General features: G+C 43.5%; 3 protein-coding genes across 4 annotated transcripts; all 3 read right to left on the bottom strand.

Annotated features, from left to right (window-relative positions):
* Positions 1-10,887, bottom strand: LOC109752604 (uncharacterized). Of its 2 annotated transcripts, XM_073503163.1 has the most exons (14): positions 10,490-10,887; positions 9,191-9,268; positions 6,774-7,607; positions 6,265-6,568; positions 5,351-6,154; positions 5,183-5,251; positions 2,678-5,077; positions 2,136-2,418; positions 1,755-2,050; positions 1,456-1,665; positions 1,273-1,365; positions 1,070-1,177; positions 726-958; positions 1-376 (listed from the first exon to the last, which is right to left on the bottom strand). In XM_073503163.1, exons 7-12 carry the CDS (start codon positions 2,678-2,680, stop codon positions 1,154-1,156), a joined length of 909 nt encoding a protein of 302 aa, XP_073359264.1. In that variant the 5' UTR covers positions 2,681-5,077; positions 5,183-5,251; positions 5,351-6,154; positions 6,265-6,568; positions 6,774-7,607; positions 9,191-9,268; positions 10,490-10,887; the 3' UTR covers positions 1-376; positions 726-958; positions 1,070-1,153. The 2 variants fall into 2 exon arrangements, with proteins under 2 accessions (XP_073359264.1, XP_073359265.1); XM_073503164.1 differs by lacking the exons at positions 1-376; positions 726-958; positions 1,070-1,177; ... (2 more) ...; positions 1,755-2,050; positions 2,136-2,418 and having other exon boundaries at positions 3,988-5,077.
* Positions 10,888-16,091: 5,204 nt separating this feature from the next.
* Positions 16,092-19,444, bottom strand: LOC109752609 (uncharacterized). The gene is made up of 4 exons (XM_020311507.4): positions 19,072-19,444; positions 17,940-18,225; positions 17,612-17,722; positions 16,092-17,469 (listed from the first exon to the last, which is right to left on the bottom strand). Exons 1-4 carry the CDS (start codon positions 19,371-19,373, stop codon positions 16,480-16,482), a joined length of 1,689 nt encoding a protein of 562 aa, XP_020167096.1. The 5' UTR covers positions 19,374-19,444; the 3' UTR covers positions 16,092-16,479.
* Positions 19,445-23,367: 3,923 nt separating this feature from the next.
* Positions 23,368-25,667, bottom strand: LOC109752607 (sulfiredoxin, chloroplastic/mitochondrial). The gene is made up of 5 exons (XM_020311505.4): positions 25,414-25,667; positions 24,810-24,976; positions 23,886-23,919; positions 23,701-23,794; positions 23,368-23,616 (listed from the first exon to the last, which is right to left on the bottom strand). The coding sequence occupies exons 1-5, from the start codon at positions 25,652-25,654 to the stop codon at positions 23,601-23,603; spliced, it is 552 nt and encodes a 183-aa protein (XP_020167094.1). The 5' UTR covers positions 25,655-25,667; the 3' UTR covers positions 23,368-23,600.
* Positions 25,668-26,818: the final 1,151 nt, after the last annotated feature.

The following is a 26,818-nucleotide window of genomic DNA, read 5'->3' as shown; positions in this document are numbered from 1 at the left end:
TCATATTATATATGAAATTGTCTCAGCCAAATCATTCTGTAAACAAAAATGACAGTAAAAAATTGACTCAAGTTTGACACAGACAGTAGACAAGATGAAAACTAATATTAACTAAAGACCACATATGTTCTCCCGATGATTCCAATGTAAGGATGGCATTCATGAACCATCTGGTTTGGACTGGGACTGCTGAGTTGCTTGAGCCCTCAAGAGAAAATCAAGCAGATTATCCGTCTCCTTTTGCTTCTTTGCCCAGGCTTCATTCTTCTCTTGCTGGCTCTTCTTTAGAGCTTCCAATTCATCTTGCTGCTTCTTTTGTATCTCTTCAAATGCTCTCTCTTGTGCTTCAAGTCTTGCGGCTAACTCCTCCCGATGCCTATAAATGACAAAACACAACAACATTCCATCGTAATGAAATTAAAACAGACAAGATAACAAGGTACAAGGGTACCAATTTGAAATAGAGAAGTACATTATTAAATGTCAAGGCAAGCATGCCCATGGGCCAATGAAACAGTAAACCCAAGAATAACTTATGATGTTTTAAAATATGCAAAACCAATAGCTTGATTACAGGAAGCATCACCAAAAGGATATCAAGTCAACAACCCAGGTGAAAAGAAGCACTCCTTAGTTGAACTTTCCTTCACTGCAATGAGTGCAATGTGCACATAGAAGCAGGCAAAAAGAAACAACAAGAACAGAAAGGGAAATAAGATAATCACCTGTCATTTGCATCTCTTGCCTCTCTATCCTTCTGTTCAATTCTTTCTTCTAAAATTCGGATCTGGGCTGATGAAGTAGAGCTCCCAGACCTCCCAGATCTTGATGCATACCCCATGCTGGAAAGGAAGGTGCTATGGGCGCTTTCGTCCTTTAGAACTTCAGCCACAATCGCTGTATCAGATACTGGCTGCTCACCTTCTGATTGTGTTTTCCTTTTCTTTTCCATCGCATTCTATAGTATAAAGAAAAACATTGATGCTAAGGCAAAGTTCATATGCTAGATTACACTTGATCAATATGAGAATCTATTTCAAGTCAGAAACAATAGAGGAAGTAATCTTACATGAGCTAGAAGTGCCGGCTCGCTCATGCTTGGTGTCTTGCTGTTTGTATGGGTGTCTTTGAAAAACTCAATGGGACTTGGTTCCTAATTATTGTACTGGTCTTTTTTCTACAAGATATATGAAATTGTAACATTACTACTACATATATATTGGCCAGATGCAATAGACATAGGACTACACGTAAGATATTTGGAATTCTTACAAGTTTGCTGAAATAGGCAACATAAGACATAGATCCAGTCTTTTGGTGATGCTTGACAGCTTCTCGGTTTTCCTTATTCATTTGACATAATTGCTACATAAAGAAAATTAATATTAGTATTTACATATGGTACAGTAGATGTGAGTGCAAAAACTATTGTTGGTCGCATATCTTGTTACAAACCTTGTTTCTTTCATCGGACCATTTATTGACAAGGCTGGTCCAATTCTCGTGAGTAATGTTTGCTGGCTTATTTGATAATGCTTCCTGAGCAGTATAACCATTGAAGTATTTCTTCTTTAGCCTGTAGCGTTGTTGTCGAACACCCTTCTGGATTACTTTTGTGCATACATCATTCCCAACCTTGTCATCCTTTTCCATCTCAAAGTTAAGCTAAAATAACAATCATATATACGATATATCACTAAATTGACTATGCAACATGTGAACACGTGTATGAAACTTGAAGGAAACTATCCCACCGCGATATCTTTAATAGCATGGGGAATAACATGTTTGAGTGGGCTTTTGGCATAGTCCTTCCAGTGCGTAGCAACATGCATTCTGCTCCTGATGTGGATACCACACTCAGAAGAAAGCTTTGCTGCTTGGACTGGGTCTGTAGGTCTCACTTTCCCTGCTGTAAAATCAATACGCATTTTCCTCCCTCCATTTTTGCTTGCATACTCCTGAAGCCCATGCCCCATGGTTGGTCCACGTCCACGACCTCTCCTTGACGGTCGTCGATCAGTTGGACCAGTGGAGCATGCTAATGCATCTACATTACAAACTGGCAGATAAATTAGAAGGTTACAATTTCAAGTGGAAAATAGAAGGGGGTGAAGCGATGATGTCGCATATACCTTGGCCTTGTAATGTTATCATGTTATCTGGTTGTTCAGATGTGCCTATCATGTCTTGAGAACCTTGTACCCCTGAATCAGCGTCAAGCGAGTTGCTATCCTTAGAAGTTAGGTGAGGTGATGTGTTTGTTGGATTTGGTGCAGACTGTTCTTGATGGTTTGTAGCTTCAACTGACTCAGTTGTTGTGGTAGCTCTAGATCTTGTTATTCTTGAGGTAGCAGCTGCACTATTTTTGGATCTGCCACGCTTTTTCGTTTTTGGCATGGTAGAACCTTCAGGTGCCTGGGTCAAACAAGTGAGTCAAACAAGGCAGGTAATCAACAGTAACTTGTGCAATGTCGGCATAGTTTCAAATAGGAATGCAGTGAACAAAGATATCATCATCTATATTGACAAAAAATGTGAATAAATATTTTGAGTCAACTATTTGTGATACTTATAGTGCACAGCGACATACACATGACACAACCAAGGCGAAATTAAAGCCAGTGAATCCACATTGTACATATTATTTAAGATGTAAGTCTGCATGATATATTACCATTGCTTTGGACTTAGCAACATCGACCTCCTCTTCATCTATCAAATCCTCTTCCTCTCCATGGGCCTCCTCTTCAGCATCTGGTTCATACTCTGAGTCGCTGCGATCATCAGCACCTCGTGCATTTTGTGTCGGTACAAACTCCTTGGTTCAACTCCACAATCTTGACGGAGGCTCCCAAGTGACACCTAACCAATCTAGGAGACACCACTCTCCAAAAGGTAATAGATGGTGTGTAGATGATGAACTCCTTGCTCTTGTGCTTCAAATGATAGTCTCCCCAACACTCAACTCTCTCTCACAGATTTGGATTTTGTGGAAAGATGATTTCAGTGGAAAGCAACTTGGGGAAGGCTAGAGATCAAGATTCTTGTGGTTGGATTGGAATATCTTGGTCTCAACACATGAGTAGGTGGTTCTTTCTCAGAAAATGTATGCTGGAAGTTAGGCACGTTCTGATGGCTCTCTCCACGAATGAAGAGTGGGTGGAGGGGTATATATAGCCTCCACACAAAATCTAACCGTTACACACAATTTACCAAACTCGGTGAGACCGAATCATGAAACTCGGTCAGACCGATTTAGTTCAAAATGTGACCGTTAGGCTTTTCGGTGGGACCGAAATGAACAACTCGGTGGGACCGATGTGCTAGGGTTAGGGTAAAACCTCATCTCGGTTTGACCGATTACACAAACTCGGTGGGACCGATTTTGGTAATAAGCTAACCAGAGAGTTGGTCAAGCAAACTTGGTGAGACCGATTGCATATCTCGGTGAGGCCGTAATTATTGCAACTGGCACCAGAGAGTTTGCAAGCCCATCTCGGTGAGACCGAGATCCCATCGGTGAGACCAAACTGATTAGGGTTTCTGGCAGTGGCTATGTCAAGTGAACTCGGTGGCGCCGGATAGATCAAATCGGTGGGGCCGAGTTTGACTTTTGGTTTGGGACATATGTGGATATGAGAAAGTGGTTGAGGGCTTTGGAGAATATCACTAAGCATTTTGAGCAAGCAAGCCATTAAGCAACACCTCATCCCCTTTTAATAGTATTGGCTTTCCTATGGACTCAATGTGATCTTGGATCACTAAAATGAAAATGTAGAGTCTTGAGCATTTGAGCTTTTGCCAATCTTCTGTCCTTAGCATCTTGAAGGGGTTTCCACATCCTCTTGTCCATGCCACTCCACTGTTGAACTTATCTGAAATATACTAGATAAAAGTATTAGTCCAACAAAGATATGTTGACATTAATTACCAAAATCACCCAGGGAGCACTTGTGCTTTCACAACTGCAAATTACGGTCATTATGCTAACGTTGTTTGCTCACCATACGGTCACTTGCGCCCGAAACATACGTATTTGCACAGTTAGCATGCGATTTTTGCAATTACACCCTCCCCCTATCCCTCTTCCTCCCACCATCAAATCCCTAGCTCGTTCCCCATTCCACATCTTGAGAAATCCCTAGGCAAATCGCGCCCGCCGTCTTAGCCGCGCTATTGCTGCCTGCACCATCGCGTCGTTGTTCCTACGCCGTCGACTCATCGTACATCACCGCCGACACGCAGGATATCCAGCGCGAGCTTGTCCTCCGCTATGAGCTCGTCGATGACGGCCATGTCCAGTGCGAGCTCATCCGGGATAGGTGGTGGTGTTGCTGCTGTTGTGCTCCCTCTAATCAAGTGCCCTGACTGCGGTCAGACTGTGAGGCGATCCTTCTCGCAGACCCCGGCGCATACAAACATCTTCTTCTACAAATGCATGAACCATAATGTGAGTGATTTCTGCATATTCTACAAATGCATTTGTGTTATTGTCTGAATTTTTCATGGTTTTATAAAGAAAGGTGGTTGTGATTTCTGGCATTGGGAGCTCTCATATGTTCTGCATTTGGTGAAATATGGTCATTTGGGTGGGCTTCCTTCTCCTTTGCTTCCCTAAGCTTTGCCTGTATATGAGCTTCTCTCCTCGCAATTGCAGCTTTCCTCTTTTCTTCTATCTCTGCTGCCATTTTTTGGCTTTATTTGCCTTCTCTTCTTCTCTCTTTGCTAGTGCTTCTGCTCTCTTCTTTGCCTTCTCTTCTTCTTTCTTTGCTAGTGCTTCTGCTCTCTTCTTTTCCTTCTCTTCTTCGTTCTTTGCCTTCTCTGCTTCTCTCCTGGCAAGCACATCAGCAGCTTGCTTCTCATGGGACTCATGCCTTTGCTCTAGTGTTGCATCTCTCTGTGCAGCAAAGACCTTTTCTTTTGCAATTCTCATAGCTGCAGCCTTCATAGCAAGGTCTCCTGCTGTTGTTGAGGTGCTTGATGTCCCTATGCCAAGTGCTTCTCTAGCAGCAGTAATAAAAGAACTATCTGGCAAAGGCCTAGGAGTAGTAGTTGTTGTCTTTGGCATAGGTCTCTGAATAAATAATTCAAAGCAAACATGGTCATGTCTTGAAGCATATCATTATTGAGAAAAAATGAACAATATGAGACAAAGTTAAAGTCAGAAACAGGTAAGTACCTGGAAAATCATTTCATTGAGCATATCATGATTATACACAGCAGAGAGAAGAATTTGGTCGTTGATATCCTACAGAAATGAACACAAAACTGCTCAGCACCTGGTTGAATTACATCTAGTAAATGACAAGAACAAGCATCAAGATTGATAGCAGTAGAACATAAAAACCTGAGTTGTGACAGGCTCATCCTGTGTATGTTGTGCCTCTTGCTCCTCCTGAGCATTTGGTGCTTCCTCTTGCTGTTCTTGAACATTTGGTTCTGCCTCTTGATCTTCTTCAGTAGTTGGTTCTGCCCTTCTCCTTCTCCTGACATGTTGCTTTGGGGGAGGAACATATGGTGGTATGCCAGCTTTAAGATCAGAACATGAACTCCTATTGTGTCCAGGTAGTTTGCAGTGCCCATAGTGGATAACTACACCATGCCTTGTCATTCTGGTTCCACCTCTCCCATCCGCAACTTCTTCAGGAGCCCTCCTCCTATTATGACCAGGATTTCCAACCTTCTTCACATAAAGAGGTGGTGCAATAGGACATGCATTCCTCTTTGTCCACTCTCTTCTATCTCTGCAAGGCACAATAAAATGAGAGTATGCCTTGTGGTAAGATTCAATGGAGTAACACTTGTGCACTAGCTAAATTGGTGATTTTCTTTCTCTTCTGCAGCATGCTATTGAGTGAGGGCATGGTATTCCTATCAAATTCCAACATCTACAGCTACAGCTTCCCACATTTATCTCAACAATGTATGTGTACCCTCTGCCTCCATAGAATATATGCCATCTCCAGCTAATTCAGCATAACATGTGTTAGCTAATTCTGTGTTCTTGTCTAGTATTTTCTTAATCTTTGGCCAGATTGGAGATGTCCAGCTCAACATCTCTTCAGTTTTTGTAACCATCCTGGTAGTTAGTTGTGCCTTAATCATGTCTATCGTAGAGAGGATTGGCCACTCTCTTGCTTCTAGAATGTACCTGCATTGCATAACTACACATATGAGCTCACTAACAATTTAAATATTCACAATGAGCTCAATTGCAATGCAAGCATTGACAATGTAAATATTGACAATGAGCTCACTTACTTATTGAAGACCTCACAATTGTTATTCAACAGAATATCACACTTGGGAAGGTCTGGTTGAAATGCTCTCACCCAAGTGTTGGGGTCCAGACCATATAGCCAATCATAAGCTCTCTTGCCCAAAGACTTCGTCTCCTCCATGCTCTCTTCCCAAGCAGTGACAGTTGTGCTTCTAGCACACTTACACAGCTGTTTTTTAGCACATCGGCTCTATGACCAGCTCTTGTGAAATTCTGCCACAAGTGCCTCACACATAACATGTGCTTTGAGTGAGGAAACAAGGCTTCCACTGCATTGATAAGTCCCTGAAAATTAAGTGAAAGTGCACTGAAAAGTAAGTGAAAGCACACTGGAAATTAATTGAAACTACACATAATTAACTGGCAGTGCATTGCAAAATTACTCAAAGTGCATTGAATTATAACTAAAACTACACATAACTGGACTGATAGTGAATAGTAACTGAATTGAAAATACACTGAAAGTTAATAGTAACTGAACTAAATTTACCTTTTGTCTGTCAGACATTAGTGTCCAGGGCTTAGTGTTTATAATTCCAAGGTCCTGCTTCACAGCCCTAAGAAACCATGACCAAGTGTGGGTGTCTTTCACTTCAACATAAGCAAAGGCCAGTGGATAGATAAAATCATTTGGGTCCAGGCCAATGGCACTCAGCAGTACACCACCATACCTCGTCTTGACATGGCAACCATCAAGACATATCACAGGTGTACATCCTTCCAAAAATCCTCTTTTACACGCATCAAGACTGAAATAGCATCTTTTAAACCTCTATTCATTATCAAGTGAGACAAAAAAGTGCTACCAGGATTAGATCTTCTAACTTCATTTGCATAGTCCCATAGCAGATTGTACTGTTGTTCTTCATCTCCATGTATAACATTCATTGCTAATCTTCTAGCTCTCTGCAATTTTCTTCTGGTGGGTGTCATGTGTGACGCCCCCGATTCAACCGTATACTAATCATACACGCAAAGGTGTACGATCAATTTCAGGAACTCACGGGAAGATATCATAACATAACTCTAGACACAAAATAAAATAATATAAGCTTTATATTACAAGCCAGGGGCCTCGAGGGCTCGAATACATCAGCTTGAATACGAACGAGTCAGCGGAAGCAACAATATCTGAGTACAGACATGAGTTATAAAGTTTGCCTTAAGAAGGCTAGCACAAAAGCAACAACGATCGAAAAGGCAAGGCCTCCTGCCTGGGAGCCTCCTAACTACTCCTGGTCGTCGGCAGCCTCCACGTAGTAGTAGGCACCCTCGAGGTAGTAGGAGTCGTCGGTGGTGTCGTCTGGATCCTGGGCTCCACCATCTGGTTGCGACATCCGAGAAGAATGGAAAAAGGGGGGAAAGAGGAAGCAAAGCAACCGTGAGTACTCATCCGAAGTACTCAGCAAGCAAGGATCTACACTACATATGCAACATTATCAAAGGAAGGCTGTATATGTGGACTGGGCTGCAGAAATGACAGAATAAGAGGGGGAGAAGCTAGTCCTATCGAAGACTAGCATCTTCTGGAAACCACCATCTTGCAGCAACAGGAGGGAGTAGAGTAGTATAATATAAGTCATATTTATGTTGTTGTATCAACGCTCCGGGATCCTTTCTCGACTCCCGAAGCAACATATCCAAAACATGCCTCAGCATCCAGTTCTAGTTGTATCGATCGGGATACAACTCCGAGTGTCCGTTACCATAGGATGGGCTATCGATAGATGTTTTCTTCCCTGCAGGGGTGCACCAACTTACCCACCACGCTCGATTAACTCTGGTCGGACACACTTTCCTGGGTCATGCCCGGCCTCGGCCAAACGATACACCGCAACCCGACCTAGGCTTAATAGAGAGGTCAGCACGCCGGACTAAACCTATGCCCCCAGGGGTCATGGGCCATCGCCCCGGGAACTCCTGCACGTTGCGAACGTGGCCGGTGAGCAAACCTAGCTACCTCCTTAAAAAGGCATGTGCTTACCAGTCCAACCCGGCGCGCGCCGCTCAGTCACTGACGTCTAATAAGCTTCGGCTGATGCATACGACGCAGAACGCCCATACTATGCCCACGTGATGGTTAGTGCTATCAGGCCAGAGGCCCCTCAGATCAAATATCCAAATCATAGTGGATTAGGAACGCGTGGTAACAAGCAGAGACTCACGAAAGATGTGACCCCGTCACCCCGTCTCGAGGACTTGCGGCAAGGGCTAAGAATGCCCGGCCACGCCTCGTAATTATCTCGCGGGCACCCTCCAGGTCAACCCGACTCCTCATCACTCGCAAATATGCTCGCGCGGGTACCCCTCAGGGCCGTCCCGTCTTTAGTAACATGGTTCAGTGTAAAGTCATAGTAACCATAGTAACCGTGTGTCTAACACCAATGGGAAAACCTGAGGAATCACCCTTGACGGATTCCACTCGATGTAATCATCAAGGTGAATGTAAGAGGAACAACCCTCGAGGTTCACACTTGAGGGGTTGCACGACAGAGTCGTATCGGAAGTGGTTAAGGCGGAATCACCCTCGATGACCATGACCGAATAGCTACACTACAGGGTTAACATCAGAAGTGCTGATGAGGTCTCACCCTCGGCACTCGATAGTAACCCAGTAGTGTCGAGCAACTAAGGGGAAAGTGATGTGCGGTGTCGGGGCCTGGTCTTCGATCTCGTTGATCGGGTCTTCGATGATGAAGCAGGGGCAACAAGGACAAGGTGGGGGTCACTGATGGATCACTAACGAGCCTATAATAAGCAGTTTAGAATAAGCAGGTAAGGTATGAAAGCAGGTAGCAAAAACAGGCTATGCATCAGAATAGGAGCAAACAATAACAGTAGCAAAATCTAATGCAAGCATGAGAGAATGGAATGGGCGATATCGGGATGATCAAAGGGGGGGCTTGCCTGGAAGCTCTGGTGAAAAGGAAGAAGTGTCATCGTCGACGTAGTCGATCACAGCGGCATCATCAGCGGTCTCGGGGTCTACCGAAGGAGAAGAGGGGGAAGAAACAGTAAATATAAGGCACACAAATGCATGACATGGCGATAAGCAGTGCTAGGGGTGTTCTAACGTAGTGCTACACGATACCGACGAAGAGGAATAACATCCAGGAATGTTTTCCCGGGGTTAGGCATTTTCGGACAAACGAACCGGAGGGGAAAGGTTCGATGTTCGCTATGCTAGGGATGTGTGGCGGACGAACGGACTATGTAGTCGTGTTCGTCTCGTCGTTTTGAGCAACTTTCATGTACAAAGTATTTTCATCTGACTTACGGTTTAATTTCTAAGAATTTTCAAAGATTTTAGACATATTCTGGAATTAATACTAATTCGAAAATAAAGATTAAATTGGTACGTGCACACACAAAGTGTACACAGCAAAGCAGCATAGAGGCTGACAGGTAGGGTCCTGTTGACTGCCAGTCAGCAGTCAACTGAGATTGTTGACTAGTCAAAGGGACCAGGGGACCCACATGTCATTGACTGGGTTATCCCAGTTAGTTGTTTGACTGGTCAATGGGGCCAGTGGGACCCATGTGTCATAGGTACACATTTTAACAGGTTTTATTACTTTTGTTAAGCTAGATGGGGGCCACCAGTCAGTGTCTATCAGTTAAAATATCTATATAATTAGATTAATAGGCTTAACTAATTATCGGGGGTTAGGGGCTAATTAATCGAATGGGGCCCACATGGCAGTGAGCCAGCCGGCTTTGGCTGGGCACGTACGCAAGCGAGTGCGGCGGCCATGGCAGAGATTCAGACGGCCACCAGGCCATGCCCACGCAAGGGCGCACTTAGGGGCGCCGGTGGCTGAACCTGCAACGGCAGTAGCATGCGGCGGCGCTACCAGCACAATAACAGGCAGGAGGAAGTGGCACTAGCAGCGGCAAGCAGTAGAGCAGAAGCAGCAGCGGTGACTACTTGCGGGAGCAGCGGCGGCGAGCGAGCACACGCAAGGACGGCTCGGCCGGGAACGGCAGGGCGCGCGCGGGGGGCAGACCTGCAGGCGGTGGCGGCAGAAGCAGCAGTACGCAGGCGCGTAGGGCGCAGCCAGGGGACGGCCGACGCAAGACCGGTCGCGGCTAGACGTGGCCAAGGCGCGCGCAGAGCAGAACTCCGAGCACGGCGACGGAAGGACACAGGAAACGCTACGGCAGTGGAAACAAGGGGGAAAGTGGGGAACGGGCACGGCAGCTCACTGTGAAGCTCGAGAAGACTCGGGGAAGCCGAAGGAACTCGGGGCGGCGCGGATCGAACGGCGGGCGGTGGCGGCACCGAATTTGAAGACGACCTCGATCCCGTCGTTGTAGGGCTCCCCGGCATCGACTCGGTGTTGCAGAAGGTGTAGGCGATGACGGCGGTCCCCCGGGACACGGTGGGGCGGTGCGGGGCAGCTGGAGGCCGCGGTGATGACGACGACAAGGCGACGACGGCATCGAGCGACGTGGGGGAAGAGAGGCCAGAAGGAGAGCTGAGTGGATCTGGGAGGCGAGGAGGCAAGTGGGGAGGGGAGACGGGGAAGCCCGAGGCGTCGGGGCGTCGGGGCCTTATCCCCTCCAGGACGGCGCTAGCGAGGTGGTTCGACGGGAGCGAGCTCCTGTTCAGGCGCGGTCGTTGCGCGGTCGTGAACAGAAGAAGATGACCGAGGGGAGAAGATGGGCTGGGCCTGGTCGGGTGGGCCGAGGCCGATGGGGGCAGGGGGCCTCTCTCTCATTTTGCCTTTTTCTTTTTGTATTTCTAATGCTCTTTTGTTTTTACAGAAAAATGCTATGAAATATTTGAGTTGCCAAAAGGATTCTGTAAAGTGTGGGACTGGGCCACATAATTACATTGCAATAGTTGGCACTGCCACAAAAGATTGTGAGGCTTTAGAAATAGTTTGCAACCTTCATAATTTAAAAAGGCATTTAAACTATAGTTTTAGCCACTGTTTTAAAGTGGTTTATGGCACTTAGACATTTTCGAAAATGTTGGTTCACTACCAATATTAGTTATGGATTATTTGGCACATGAATATCATTTTAGTTTTCATGTTTGAGAAATTTTGAATTTCACTCATAATTTGAATTTGAATTTGATTTGATTTTTCATCAAGTGATAATTAGCTCAGTAAGCATGGTGACCTGGCACCATTAACAGGGGATTACTATAGCATGACACTGGGGTGTTACATCATGTTCCAATCCTTTTGGACAATCCTGTTGAAGTTCGTCATATTCATGTGATCATCAGCCCTGAAATGCTCAACATACTTCTCTGATAGAAATCTAGAGGTAAAAGACCTCACTTTCCACTTCTTGCAGCAAGTATGCTCAGTGGTCATTCTCTTGATCATCATGCACTTGGTCCTGATGTCATGAGATGCCCATAAGTACCGTGAACATCCTTTCTCACACCTGGCTGAAATTATTTTCCTATCATTTATTGGAAGTGAGATATCAACTCTGTTCTTGCAGTTGTATTCCCTAATGGCTTTCCTTAACATCTCTGGTGACTGGAATAACTGTCCAACTTTGAACATAGGATCATGCATATCTTCTGACCTGAATGTCTTGAAGTTGTGCTTCAGCTCATCCTCATCAGAATCTGGCATCTGAAGATCTTCCTCATCAGAAGAAGCTTCAATATCTATGAAAGTGCCTTTCTACACCCAGGAGCAAATGCTCCTGGTGTGAACAGTAAAAAAAAATCGAAACAAAATTAAAAAAATTCTGAATTTTTTTGTGACATACTTTCGCAAATGTTTGTCGTGCACGCAAAATTTCATCACGAAATCACATTGGTGGAAGTTGTGCCAAAAAATACAAAATCAGAGCTCGAAAATGCTTTTGTAAGTAACATTTTTAGAGCATCGATTTTGTTTTTTTACCACGCCTTCCACCAATGTGATTTTGCGATGAAACTTTGCATGCACAACAAACATTTGTGAAAGTATGTCACAAAAAATTCCAGATTTTTCTAAAACTTTTTTGAATTTTTTTACTGTTCACGCCAGGAGCATTTGCTCCTTGGTGTAGAAACTCCACAATCCCAATATCTACAGCTTCCTTTCCTTTTACATATATTACCACCTCTTCTATTTGATGTTCTAGAAGATCTACATCTCCATCAGATATAGCATAATCACTGTCCACAATTTCATCCCCATTTTCTGAATTACTAACTCCTCTTCCAACATGAGAAAGACTGCCATCATCTACATCTGACTGTGCATTTTCATCATGTTCCTCTTCCACAACATCTTCCTCCTGTTCCTCTTGCACATCTGCCTCCTCATCTCCTCTTCCTCAGCATCTGCCATATACTGCTCAATTTCTTCATCATTGAATTGCTCATCACCTTGCCCCTCTTCCATGTTCTGCCCAGCCTCCTCTGCATTGTCATCACCTTGGTCCTCTGCCATATTTTGTTCAGCCATTCTCTCTGTAAATTTCTCCTCTTTTACTTTCCTAGGACTGATCACATGAGGTAAATCATTGACAGGAAAGATCACAACATCATCCCATTCAATACTCCTGTAGCTCTCATCATGGTCAAGGAAGAACTGAATTTCCTTATGTCCAAAAAACTACACAAGCACTAATATTGTCACAAGCTTCCTGGGAATTCATTTTCCTAAGACCACCAGTCTTAATTTGCAACCCTGGCAAACACCAATATACATCCAATCTACCTGCCATCTCATAGCCTAGATCTTCAACTATCCTTTCCAATTCAGACATGGTCAGTTTCCCAGACGGCACATAATCATACCAAGCAGTTTTTCCATTGCAGTAACTCCTGTAGCTACCTTGGCCAACGAAGAAACCACCATGATTTATGCCTAGACTGCACGGGTAATCATAATTGTATTCCTCTACAAAATAAAAAACCGAGCAAAAACCCCTCTTTTATTTCAGAGCAACAAAGGAAAATCATTCATCTAGCCCTAACAATCACTGCAAGATCAGTAATCTAACCCTAACTACAAATCCCATCTTTTATTTCAGAGCAACAGAGGAAAATCGGCAAAACCCCCTGTTTTATTTCAGAGCAACAGAGGAAAATCGTTCATCTAACCCTAACAATCACTCCAAATCGAGACTCCTACAAAGAGATGCGAATCGAAGGGCGAAGGATTCGAGAGTGCTCACCGTACGCCGGCGTCCGCGCATGATCAGGTTGACGGAGGAAGGGCTTTGGCTCGCTGCTGCTTCCTCCAGCATCCAGTGAGTTGAGGGCGTCTTTCGCTCTGGCCGACGAACCACCTCCGCCAGTCATGGTAGCCGCCGTGATGGGAAACCCTAGCGGACAAGCAACGCGCCCGCGATCGCCTGGGCTCTCTCCGCTCCCCCTTTCCTCTTTTCTCCCTGTGCAGAAGTGGAATGAAGCGACGCGGCCGATGTGGAATGGGGAACGACCGAACGAGCTAGGAATTTGATGGTGGGAGGAAGAGGGATAGGGGGAGGGTGTAATTGCAAAAATCGCATGCCAGCTGTGCAAATACGTACGTTTCGAGCGCAAGTGACTGTATGGTGAGCAAACAACATTAGCATAATGACCATAATTTGCAGTTGCTAGAATACAATGACCAAAGTGATTTTATACGAAGAGTACAGGTACCGTGGGTGCATTTTACTCTTGATGCTATTATGACATGTGTTAGGTCCGGATCAGTTATACATGTGCACTTGATAGCTGAAGCGTCCAAGTATTTACCTATATCGTCTTTGCATATGGTGCCGTACGAGCCCTCATCCAAGCCACCCAATGTAGCACCATCAACTTTGATTTTTGCAGCGAACCAACATGTGGTTGGATGGTTAGAGGGACTGTGGTATCCCCGGCCCACCAGGGTTCAAGTCCTGGTGCTCGCATTTATTTCAGTTAGTGGAAAGAGACGTTTCCGTCGACGACGAGGTGCCTACTGATGCGCTGGGAGTTGGTGGGACTCACCTTTCGAAGGTGCTCATATGGCAGTGGAGAAGAAAATGTTGCCAAGAGTCCTGTGAACCGTAGATTCCACAGTTTGACATAGTTGACATATTTTTCTGCATCTGAATTTGACGAATTGGCATGTCCATCTAGCCATGCTTCACACCTCAGTTTTGTGGAAACAAGCATTCTGTACACCGACCGGACACTAAAAATTCCGTTCTTCTCGTGCATCCAGGACCAAAAAGTCATCCACCTGCCTAGTGCACAATGGTATTGTAGCGATTGCTGGGCATCAATGGGCAAGAAAATTTCAGCTAGCTTGTCCATGTCCCATGGTGCATTTGGTGTTGCTCTCCTGAGACCTACGCGGATTATTTTTCTTGCTTATTAGTATGGACTTCACCAGGCCAACAATCTTTGATGGTAGTACCGCTTGACGGGTGAAAACAAAACAAATGGAAAATCAAGTTTAATGGGCGCATCTATATATCACATACAGGGGTCTGGATGTCAGCATCGCCTACAGCGGCCCGTAAATGGGCCAGGCCACCAGACGATGGGAGGAATGAGTTTGCCGCGAGCCACATGCAGACTTTTTATATGTTGTTATCTTTTTTTTAGGTTTTAGGTTTTGTTTATTTATTTATTATTTTCTTATCAAAAATGAAAAATATTTTAATTTACTAATATTATAAAAATGTTTGACACGCTCACAAAAATTGTTCATTTTGTATTCGAAAAAAATGTGCATCCTAAGTTAAAAATGTTCATAGTGTCTTTAAAAATATGGTCACCATGTAGTTAAGAGAAATACTGATCTTGTGTTTAAAAGGTATTCAGAGTATATTTTAAAATTCTTTATCACTGATAAAAAATGTCGATGTACAGAAAACAATATAGAGGTAGATTTTAGAAAACGCTCATGGAATAAAAAAATGTTACACCCTCTGATTCGCTCAAACAGATATATGTATTCCGTATGAGTGACAAGTAATATGGATCAGAGACCTGTCAAAAAAAAGTAATATGGATCAGAGGGGGTACATATTTTGTTCAAAAAGTGCTCTGTACTTAAGAAAGTGTTCACGTATTTTAAAAATGTTTCATAAAAAAATTATAAGTGTTCATGCACTATTCTTGTAATTTTAGAAAATGTTCACCTATTTTCAATAAAATGATATTTTAGATTAAAATAGGAAAATAAAAAAATATAAAGGAGAAAGAAAAAGGAAAAAACAAAAGGCAAAGAAAAGCAAAAGGTACTATAAAATGGAAAAATGAACAAGAATAAAATAACCAAAAAATGATTTAAAAATCAGCTTATGTCGGTGCATGGGCAAGCAGCCGAGTCCCTATACACAGAGCTGAAAAAGAAGAGCGGTTTAGGGCAGTGCATGTGGCGAGCAGCAGAGTCCCTACACAGAAAACCAAGACATACCGGTCCACTGGAGCGCTGGAGCGCTGCGTGTAGGCGAGCGCTATATATCGCTCGCAATGAGCGAGCGATATATAACAATCACAGAGTTTGATTTGATGTGGTCGTGAGATGTCGCGTATCGGCCCAACAGCAGTTTCTTGTCTGGAGAACTGTGCCATGATTAGGCTCCGTAATGATGCAACACCACCTCTAAGCACTACTACAGTCATAAGCATGATTTGCTAAAAAAAAATACACATAAGTGTGATTTCCACCGATTTCCTCAATCACAACGATGACACAATTCTTGAATGGAGGCGCAGTTTTTTTTTTTTTTTTTTTGCAAGGGAATGGAGGCATAGTTAGCATGTACAGCTACAACCTACAAGTGGAGATAATGCACACTGGTAAATTATGCTTGGCAACAGTGAACAAGGTATTCATATCTAAACACCACAAGAACAAATGACAGTGAAGGTGACCATACACCTTTTTCCCAGGAAAAACGACTTGCAAGCAAACAGTCATGCAGCTGCGATATTGTATAATCAGCAGATCGCCCACAAAATGCTAGAGAACAGAGATGGTAAAAACTTGTACTCAGATCTCTCTACATAGTGCAAACCAGCACTCATCCCTGAATTTTGTTGAGCTGGAACAAAAAATAAAATGCGGCGAGAGATGACACATATTTACATCTGCCTGACCATAGTAAATGTCAAGTCATCCTGGGCTACTGCTCAAAAGAACTCCTCTAGAACACCCACTTAAAGGGAAAGTGTTGCGCATTATGATCACCTGAAGTTACTACCTGCCCACCACTGAGTTAGAAACACTGATTCTGTGAAGCTATCTTCATTCCTCACTGGGCAGAAGTGTGCAGGACAGCTTGCTTGACTGCATCAGCAGTGACTGTCTATTGCCGAAGCAGCTCTTGACACGTAGACTAGCAACTCTTTCTGCGAAGGAAAGGCTCATCAGCTTACCCCTCTTTTTTGAATCATCTCCACTCTTGCTTTGTGTGCCCTGAACCGAGTAACTGACCTGTTGCTTTCTTTCTTTGGTAACTGCTTCTCTGTTTTGTTTGAGTTCAGCAAGTGCAGGTCTGTTCAATGCTTTATCAGAGGTAACCGAAATTTCATCACCATCAAAGCTAAACGACACCTTCTTTGCTATAGTGGAACTCCTTGGGGATGGGAGATGTGAGTGTCCATCAAACTGGAGGGTTGACATGCGTTTGCACCCCCTGCCCTGCATGCTTGATTGCCTCTCTTTCATGAAATGAGCAATGGCACTGTTTTGACTTGTCTCGCATAGAGAATGGAAGCTTTGGCTCAGCACAGGTGCAGGATACATGTCATCCTCATTGTGCTTGGCATTGAAAGGTTCAGGATCTTGATCCTCATTGATGATGCTGCCTGGTAATGCTAAATATAAGCCTGCAGGTCCCAGTAGATCTGAAGGGACTGCATCACTGTCAGACTTATAATCATCTAGATCAAGTGGTATAAAATCAGCATTTGGTTCCAAGACTTGCGCTTTGATATCCGGCGCTTTGAAGATCACAGACTTAATATGAGGGTGCAAAGAAGATTCATAGTTATAATCAGCCTGCTTGGCATTCTGCTTGCCATACATGAAGGGACTGTGTGGTGCTGAGATTCTGTTGTTGCATAGCATAGAAGATGAACGTCTAGGGAAGGCATTGCTACCAGTGTGTAAACTGGACTCTAGTCCAGCACGAGCCAGAGAGACATTGTAGTCCGATATAACTCTTGATTTTGGTTTCTTGTAAGGCTCCAGACTGATCCTCTTTGAAGAAAACAGGTGTACAAGATTTAAAACCTATACTAGGAAAAACATCAGATCAGCAGCAAGCGAAGTTCTTAAGAGTAAAGGCACTAAATAAGTCACATCACAAACATGAAATGGCAAACCTTCTGGTATGATAATACCAAAGAAAGACATTTGGGTTGAGGCCGCAAACCTGCTGGTATGATATACCAAAGAAAGACATTTGGGGTTGGAGTCCTTTGATTTCATCAGAAAATTCAGCTTCCGTCAGGGGCTTACAGAACCAAACTCTTCTGAAACGAACCTGATTTCAGTGACAAGGTAGAACCATATAAGAAACTTTCTCAGCATTATTCCACATGGTTAAGCAAAAAAGGAACCGCAAGCAAGACAACAAAATTTCCAAAAATATTAATAGGTAGGTAATAATGGGGCAATTAATTGAACCTAAGAGAGACCAAAACCTGATAACCTAGACAGATAAAATCCAGAGAATAAATCAAAACCAACAGCATACTTGCCTGGGCTGGTCTGGGCTTCCGTGATGAACGAAATGCGTTAGGAAGGATATTCAGTGCTCCATCTGAAGTTGCCTCAAACACGCCAGAAAGTTTTTTCTCCTCACGCTCAAACACAAAGAGAAGCATACCAGCTCTGATCTTCCTTATGAATGATGTAGCATAATCAGGAAGGGCAAAAAGTTTCTGCTTGAAGCTCTCCAGCTTAGTCACATGATTGCAGAGGATAATAGCACCACCATAAACACCAGGTATGCTGAATATGTCCAATTTGTGGTGTGGCAGATTCCTTTTAAACAAAAGAAAGAGACCATGTGAAAATTCACTCTTGAGATACCCAATACATTCAGAGAACACATGCAGTTGTTAACATCTAGCAGCACAGGTGGGAGAAAAAAACTGAGTCAGTGACTCCACATTTATACAGCATTGCAACTTAACTCAAATTAAAAGATGATCCAGCTCTAGGTCCAAAGGCTCAGTGACAGGATAAACTAAAGGAGAGTAAAGAAGGTTGCAGTGCTAACAGTATATAGTTAGCTTTCCTCCTCCCGAAGGAGCCTGACAAAGACCAAGAATGCCTGTAGCCTTGTAGAACAGACATAACAAGTACTCCCTCTGTAAACCAATATAAGAGCATTTAGATCACTACTTTAGTGATCTAAACGCTCTTATATAAGTTTACAGAGGGAGTACATACAGGTGTTCCATGAAACTGAGACAAATGCCATGCAAAGAACAATAACAAATGGTGTGCTACAATTTTTCCAGTGGCGCTTGGGAATGATTATGCATGATCCGGATAACAACAGCGGATTATTGAAAAGAGGAATCAAACATCCCTGATCCTGCTGTTCCTTCTCTTCTACACCCCTCCCTACCATTACCACATTTAGCAAGAAACTGAATTAGCCCCCAAAGTCTCCACAAGCAGAAAACGATCACCACACGTTTGCCTCCATTGGGAAATGCTACCCACTTTTCTCCACCTACAAGTCTAGAACAGGCGAGCAAAACCTGGGCGGAGCATCACAGCAGGCAAGCACAAAAATCGCCTAGAAAGCGGGTTAGTCGCATCATCTCAGAACGCGTTAGATCGAATCGAGGACCAAGAACAAGTGAGTGGGGCCATCACCTGTCGCCGTACCAAGCGCGGTGGTGAAACCCTCCTCTGCCCCTCCCGCCCCTCCCCCTCCAGGACCCGCGGCTCCCCGCCGAGACCAGCGGCCTCGACCCCTTCCCCTCGAACGCGCCGTCGTCTTCCCACCCGGTCCCGTCCCCCTCCTCCTCCTCCGCTTCCGAGCCTTCTCCGCCGATCTCCCCGTCCTCTATCGCTTTCTCCACCTCCGCACCCGCATCCACCTCCATCTCCACCCCGGCGTGACCGACGGCCGCAACTCGCTCCTTCCGTCCCCTCTCCGCCGCCTCCGCCTCCATCTCCTTCCCCTCCGGTGTGTGTGTGCGTGTGCTGGGTGCGCGCGTCCGAAAGCCGCTGCTTTGTGTAGTGGAGCTGTGGTTTTTGTCTTTGACGAGAGGAAAGGAATAAGGAATGGTCATTTTGCAGGCCAAATGGAGATGCTATCTTTCTAATGGCCTAATAAGGCCCAATGAGCCGCAGGTTACATATGGCCCAGGTACCAGGATATAGCTATCCCTAAAAAAAGTTCCTAAAAAAAGCTAATCCCTAAAAAAACCAATATATAGCTGTTTCCTTCATTTGCATATTTTTTACTATAATGGATGCTCTGCAGCAAGGTGATATTTCACAAAGGTACTCTTGTCACCTACGGGCTATATGGCATGCCCGACGGAAGGCGATCCATGAGCAAGTCTTTCAGCCGCCCCACTTGACGCATCATTTTATCATCAATTATATCAGGGAGCTAGAGATGTGCAGGCCAAAGAACCATGCGCTACAACTTCGCCAAGCACTGTTACGCGACAGCACAGGAGGACTCCTCCGCCGGCTAGGTTCTGTAAGATAAAAGTTGATGGATCTAGTTCGAGATCTTCCAATGAAGGTTCATACAACGCCGTTTGCAGGGATGAGGGAGGCGAGTACTTGGGGTCCTCAGTGATAAGATGTGCAGGCATTACTGGTCCAACTTCTCTTAAAGCTATGGCATGCAGAGAAGCACTTTCTCTAGCCCTAGATCTCTCTCTTTCAGATGTAATAATAGCATTAGACTGCCAAGAAGTTGTTATCAACTTAAATCAGGGCATTGGAGGGTTATATGCAAGCATCATCAAAGAGATCAAAGCAGCATACAATTGTCACACTATTTCCTTCATCTTTGAAGGACGCGATATGAATATAGAGGCTCATAGCCTTGCTAAACACACTTTAAGACTTCCTTTAGGACGCCATGTGTGGCTCCTTAATCTGCCTGATCTAAATTGCATTCCCATGTATTTGGATTATGATCAATAAAGCGAAGTGTGTTTAGACTAAAAAAATCAATTACATTTTTTTCCTATTTTTTATCTTGATAGTCTAGTTTAAGATCCCTCTAAAATATGAGGGAAACTACATAAAGCACGGATAATTTAATCTTTTCAAAGGCTAACACCCAAAGTTTCAGACCTCGCATATTTCATGGGAAACAATTCGATTCATGCACGGTATGAGAAGAAAAGGAATCCACAATCCGAAGTGGACAAAAAATGACCAATTAAGCTTCTTTCTTTTTTAATAAAGTACCCAAGGGAATTTTATTAAACTGACCAATTAAGCTTTAGGGGTCACTAGAATGTTTTGTCGAGCATTTGGAGAAAATGCCGCTTTTCCAACTGCATATGCAACAGAAACTAAAGAATGTTGTTTGACATTTAAAATAAGAAGATCATGAATTGTGGACCAAATCAGGAATTGATGTATTTCCATTTGAAAGCACATCCATGTTGAGGCTCTATTTTAAGGAGTCTCAAAGGTTTTATTGATGTCATGTTCACGACCAACATTCACAAGGGCTCAACTTGCACATGCGAGCCGTAGTTTTGGTAATGATATATCTAACGACATGGCTAGTGAATTGAATCATCAACATAAATACAAATATTTCTATATATGTTGCATGAGACTTTTTGGTACCATGGAATAGTTGCAAATCCATTAGGTGAAAAAGCTGGCTAAACCATATATCATCACCATTCTTATGTGGCTCCTCACCCTTGTTATGTCCCATGTCCTTGGTTAATACCCCACTTCTCATCATGGATGGCACTATACATTACTTAGCATTCCTTCTAGGAGGGAGGGCAACAGGTAAATTCATACTCATGACGATGAAAATAACATCATTGTAATGAGTTCAATAGACCGCGGGAGAAGCCATGCTTCTTAGTTGCCCTTGGTTGGGATCACGATTGAGCATTTCGAGAGTAAAAGTCACATTATCGGTGTTCTACGAGGTCAAACATGTCATTTTGTGAGCTCATGCTACCCAAGATACTACTATAGGAAAGAGTTCGATGTACTCCCTCCGGTCCTTTTTACTTCGCATCTAAGATTTTTCTGAAGTCAAACTTCATAGAGTTTGACCATATTTACATTAGAAAATATTAACACCTACAAGATTAAATTTATGCAATATGGAAATTAAATTCATGGTCCATCTAACGATATTGATTTCGTATTGTGAATGTTGATATTTTTTCCTATAAAGTTGGACAAACTTTACGAGGTTTAACTTCAGACAAATCTATATGCAGAGTAAAAAGGACTCTAAGATAGCCATGATTTGACTCTCCTTGGTCAAGATCCACAATTTAGCGGGTTCCAAGAGTAAAGTCACGAAGTTGGTGTTTGTCATTTTTGCATTTAATAATCATATACCATTTATTACTCTCAAAAGGACCGAAGAGTAATGTTGCAAATATGGGGACCATTTTGGAACGAATGGACTCCAGCAGAAATAGTTCATCTCAAAGGAGTAGGGAAAAATGTTATTGCGGACTATAATATCTACTCATCTGTTATTTTGGAAGGAACTAACAATCATGGACTTTGGTTTATCTTGAGTATAACATGGTAAATCATGCGTGTGTCTTTTTTTAACACAAATCATGCGTATGTCATGCACTCCTGCAACTATTTGCTTGTCAATTGTACATGATATTCTAAGGTTTTTGCACCAAAAAATTATGCATATATCACAGAGTCAATGTTAAGAGATAAAAGGGATAAATAACCAAATAAGTCTGCATATATCGCAGAGTCAATGTTAAGAGATAAAAATGGATTATCTTGAACATTCTTGTCTTGTAGAGAGAAAAATAAAGATCATAGTCACTTTTCTTTTCTTTTTTCTTTTTGGAATAGATCATAGTCACTTTGCAACTGGTCAGTTTTCCTCCATACTAATTATTGAATTCATACTCCAGCTAACTCATCCAAAAGTCTAAACTGATGAAGAGAGGTGGGCAATATATTTCAACACTAATGCTGCCTTTAGTGGGCCAAGTGGATATGCAAACTTTTTAACCATTTATAGCCCAATAAGGCTCACTGAGGCACATGCTACTTTTGGACCAACTTCCTAGAAACTAGGGTGCAGGTCCTTTATAGGCCCGCAAAAGTGACACAGCAATGTATGGCAATACAAGTTGAGTTAACCCACTACAACTTAATTATAACTAAACTCTCTAAGAGCATCTTCAACAGATGATGTAAAAACGCCGTTGCGCCTAGAAGAACGCCGTTTTGGGCACTTTGGCCCCCAAAAGGTGCTCCATCAGATGATGTATCTGCATGTAGTGACGTAAAAAGATCATCAGGCCCGAAAATCGCTTCCCGCTGCTGCATATTTGCAGCATCACCGAGGTGATCTAATTTTTTTCATCACGCAGGAACAAGTAGACAATATTGAAAATGGCCGTTTACATCACCTTGTGTCAAAAACGCTACTCCAACAAGTGAGGTATATGCAAAAACACAGCCGTGAAGAAAAAAAAGGCCATTTAGGACACCACTTCTACATCACCAGTTGAAGCAAAAGCCTTCGCGGTGATGTAAAAACCCTCTCTCTTCTACCCTTAAAACTAATTTTGGGCATGAACTTGTACCATCGTTGGAGATGCTCTAAGTCTGAACACGGGGTGGGGTAGATCGGGCTGAACACGGGGTGTAGCAGATCGGGCGCCGAGCTGCACCCTACCACTACCAAGAAGATAGAACTTCTTCCTTCATTGGACCTCTTCTGGAAACATTTTATCTTCAGAATCTAGTGAGTAGGGAGACTCCACTGTTTTCTGAGGACGACGATCTCAAAGTTTCAGATATTGCAACTTTCACAGTTAACAGTCAATTCACAGCGCATATGAGAAGAAAAAACCACACTCCGAATGGCCCTGAATTCGCTAATGAAGCTTCAGTGGGCAATGCATTTCAGAGAGTATAGACCCTGCACTCCACCCTGAACCTTCAGTTGCGTTCTTGCCCAAACAGAGTTGTAGAGATTACCGCATGCAACAGAAGGAGCCGAAGCGCCAGCTGAACAAGTGCTATTTTACACATTGGATTGGGTAAAATTTACACACACACACACACACACATTATATATATGATTACAGGAGGAGAAAGTTTTTTTTAGCACTAGACATAACAGATGACACTTCGTGGCTGAAGCAGTCCCATGGATCATCCATTCATTGCTAACCACCGATTCATCGCATATGGTGCCTGAAATAGCAGATTCAAGATCCTGCGCAGATAAACCGAACTGACAACAGACCATCCAACAAAACTCAAGGAAGATGGGCTCACCGCAGTGTTTCTTTTGTCCCTCGGCGCACTTTGCAGCGGATGGTTGGGAGTCCTAAGCGCTGGTGAGCCTCATATCGATGGCATCCAGAGAATCCTGAGGATTATGTGCAAGCATATTCAGCAAGAGGGAAATGGGTATATTTTTTGGAGTGGGGAATGACCAATTGAGATCCAAACAAAACTACCGTAGTAGACTCCGTCGACCTCCAGCACGTCGATCTGAAATTTCAGTAAATAACCTGGTAAGTACCGTTTCAAAATGACGCTGCAATTAAGAAACCAGAATGAAATCCAACTGTTGCCTTTTGTTTCTTTAAGGCGACAATAACCAAACACGTTAAATCAGGATAGCTCCAGACAAATGGCAAACGAAAAAGTTGACAAATGGATCACATGTTAAATGCACATAAAATGGCTATATTGCTCGGATTGAAAAGGAAGTGCTAAATGCACATAAAATGGCTACACTAAATGCACATAAAGGTAAGCTCTTTTGCATAACCAGTCCAAAATCACACAGTGATTTCACATCGACCAAGAGTAGCAAGTAGCATCTTATTCAACAGCGCAATACACTAAACTGCACATTGATCAAACATAATGCGGGTGAATATAGAAACAATAATATTTCTATAAGAAGGTTGATTCTGGGATATGGCACACTCCCTTCAAACTAAGACTGATTCAGAGGAGCACAACAGAGCTAATAGAGCCCCTGTTGTTACTGCTGCAGGTGAACAGACTTCACATGTCAAATGAGCTTGGAAAAACTCATTCTAGACATAATATTGCCAGATCTCGTGGACAAAAAATGCATCTGCACTTTGTGACGCTGTATGCAGAACATGCATCTAAACAACCCAACTTGAATATTAAAGCGTATACTCAATCAAGTGAGTCTCAATCAACCAACGTCCTACCATTCGAAATCAATGGTCAGCTATCTTGAAAACAATGAACAATAACACAAACATTCTCAGATAACTGTTTGGAGATCACTGTATTCAGTAGCAGTGATCGGCCACAAAATTCTAGTTCTGACAGAATTTATCTTATGAGCTAACAGAAAATACTTTTGGTAAATTAATGTTAAACGAAAAGATGCCCACAGGTACTTGGAGGCCGATGACACGGATGCTGTCCATGAGCTCCTGCACCTTGTCAGGATCATTAGCACGCGTTCGCATTAGCGGCCTCCGGATATCTTCCAGCGGGATCTCCATCACCACAGGGCCTTTCTTCTCCGAGTCACACAATGCGGAGAGCCCAGCTGCACCTATACCGTTAAATACGAGTCATTGTTACTTCAGTGTCTGTTCAAGAGCAGAGACTGAACTTAAACATCAGAACTAGACACCCAAAATTACAAGTTTGTAACTGAATATTGCACAAGGAAACTATCCTGTCATGTATATTCAACACCATGGTTGATCTCAACAACGCCCAATTGGACACCATTTGCATGCGATTCCCGTCCAAGTTGATCTCTAATTTTGCCAGCTAAGGATAATTAGCGAAGAAGTTGGAATTAAATCTCACCGGATTCAACTGAACCGCTATGGCTTCAGAATGGACCATGAAATCGGTAAGAGCAGTAATACTAAGATTCGGCTCCTCGCAGGCTCGAACCTCATCTTACTATGGTTGAACAGAACTCCAAGATCTCAAACAATTCCACAGAGAACAAGGGGGGACAGGTAAAGGCAGACCTACCATTGGAGGACGAGACCGAGACGGCGAGGCCGCACCGCCCGCTCGCGCTCCTCCCCCGGAGAACAGGGGCGCTGGGGACGGCGGCGCAGCGGTGGAGGAGGAAGCCGGCCGTCGGCACGATCTTTCCCAAATCCAAGCTCGAGGTCGACGCCATTCGTGGTCGCGCTGCTGCTGCTGCTGCTTCCGTTTTCTTGCGGCCTCTCTGCTTAACGTGTCTGAGCGTCGCATCGATCTGCACCATAGGAATTCAATGGGCCTTGCAGTTCCAAAACGTGTAAAGTGGGCCGCACACTGTTTCGTCGATTTTTTGTCCTCAATATTGTTTTTTTACCAAATCATGAAACTATAATCATGATCCCAGAAGTTTCACTTCTATCACCCTATGGCTGCTGCCAGGAACGAAATGGGAGACCCATGGGGACGACGTGTTGCCACAGAAAGGAAGTTCCGGGTCAATGTTCAATGGCAGTTCCGAGAGTGACTCCACCTAAAACTTGTCCTGAACACAGCCTCAGTTTAGCGAGCGAACTTCTAGCGACACTTTTGAATCAATGAAATATCTAGTTATCTAGGTATGTTTCAAAGTGAAATGGCACAGTTGACCCAGAACAAAAAAAACAGCTATGAACTGTTCAAGCTAGGTTTGTTCTTCGAGTATGAATAACCCCATGTGGCTCATTAGTACTAGAGGATAATCTTTGGAAGTACCGGGACTTAGAGAAACTCATACAAAGGAATGGCTTCTTTTTTTCTTGAAACACTTGTAACTTTATTCATACTCATAGCAATTACAGGTACAGTGATTTTGACCTAAGATCCAAGAAAATACAAAGTAACTTATATCACCAAGAATTACAATGAAATTTCTTGAAATCACCTTCTTCACAGTATCAATCTCTGCTCGAAGAAATACTCCAAAGACTTCGTAAAGAGGCTTCAATTGGACTAGAGCAACGATGTTTTCACTCTTTCACCCGCATGAACATTACCAATAATGCCTTTTCAAAATGCCTTGAGTGGCCCGTCCAGAAAGATGGGAAGCCTTGATCAATGAACGTACTTGGCCCCTATAAGTGCAAGCCATCGAATCACTATATCTTCACCATGGCGTCGATGAAAGATTTCACCTTCACAAAGAATCAGACCAACAAAAAAGTTTGACACAACAGCATAAACTCATCAGATCCGAATAATCGGATCTGAGAGGACAGAAAACTCTCTAACCTCATGGCACCGCCAAAAGAACAAGAGAAAATTAATTCTCACAAAACTATGATGATCACTAGACGTTGACGAAGAACATAGAAGGCTTGAAGATCCGAGGTCCACCACCTCTTAGCGCCAAGATGGTAGCCGAAGACGAGGGGACCTAAATTTCTTAGATGGCGGCGACGACACGAGAACA

The sequence above is a fragment of the Aegilops tauschii genome, chromosome 7 (genome assembly GCF_002575655.3).
Source record: "Aegilops tauschii subsp. strangulata cultivar AL8/78 chromosome 7, Aet v6.0, whole genome shotgun sequence".
NCBI classification, from domain to species: Eukaryota; Viridiplantae; Streptophyta; class Magnoliopsida; order Poales; family Poaceae; genus Aegilops; species Aegilops tauschii.
Note: the sequence above shows the minus strand (reverse complement) of the source record. Positions and strands in the feature narration are given on the sequence as shown.

Excerpts from the sequence above, each read along its gene's own strand:
- LOC109752604 (XM_073503163.1), bottom strand. Across the intron at positions 2,051-2,135 it reads GATAACATTACAAGGCCAAG|ATGCATTAGCATGCTCCACT; the intron begins GTATATGCGACA and ends TTTGTAATGTAG. Across the intron at positions 1,178-1,272 it reads TTGCCTATTTCAGCAAACTT|AAAAAAGACCAGTACAATAA; the intron begins GTAAGAATTCCA and ends TATATCTTGTAG.
- LOC109752609 (XM_020311507.4), bottom strand. The coding sequence starts at position 19,373 with ATGGAGGCGGAGGCGGCGGAGAGGGGACGGAAGGAGCGAGTTGCGGCC. Across the intron at positions 17,723-17,939 it reads GGAAGCCCAGACCAGCCCAG|GTTCGTTTCAGAAGAGTTTG; the intron begins GCAAGTATGCTG and ends CACTGAAATCAG. Across the intron at positions 17,470-17,611 it reads TTGGTATATCATACCAGCAG|GTTTTAAATCTTGTACACCT; the intron begins GTTTGCGGCCTC and ends TTCCTAGTATAG.
- LOC109752607 (XM_020311505.4), bottom strand. The coding sequence starts at position 25,654 with ATGGTGCAGATCGATGCGACGCTCAGACACGTTAAGCAGAGAGGCCGC. Across the intron at positions 24,977-25,413 it reads CTCGGTCTCGTCCTCCAATG|GTGCAGCTGGGCTCTCCGCA; the intron begins GTAGGTCTGCCT and ends TTAACGGTATAG. Across the intron at positions 23,795-23,885 it reads GGTCGACGGAGTCTACTACG|GATTCTCTGGATGCCATCGA; the intron begins GTAGTTTTGTTT and ends CATAATCCTCAG.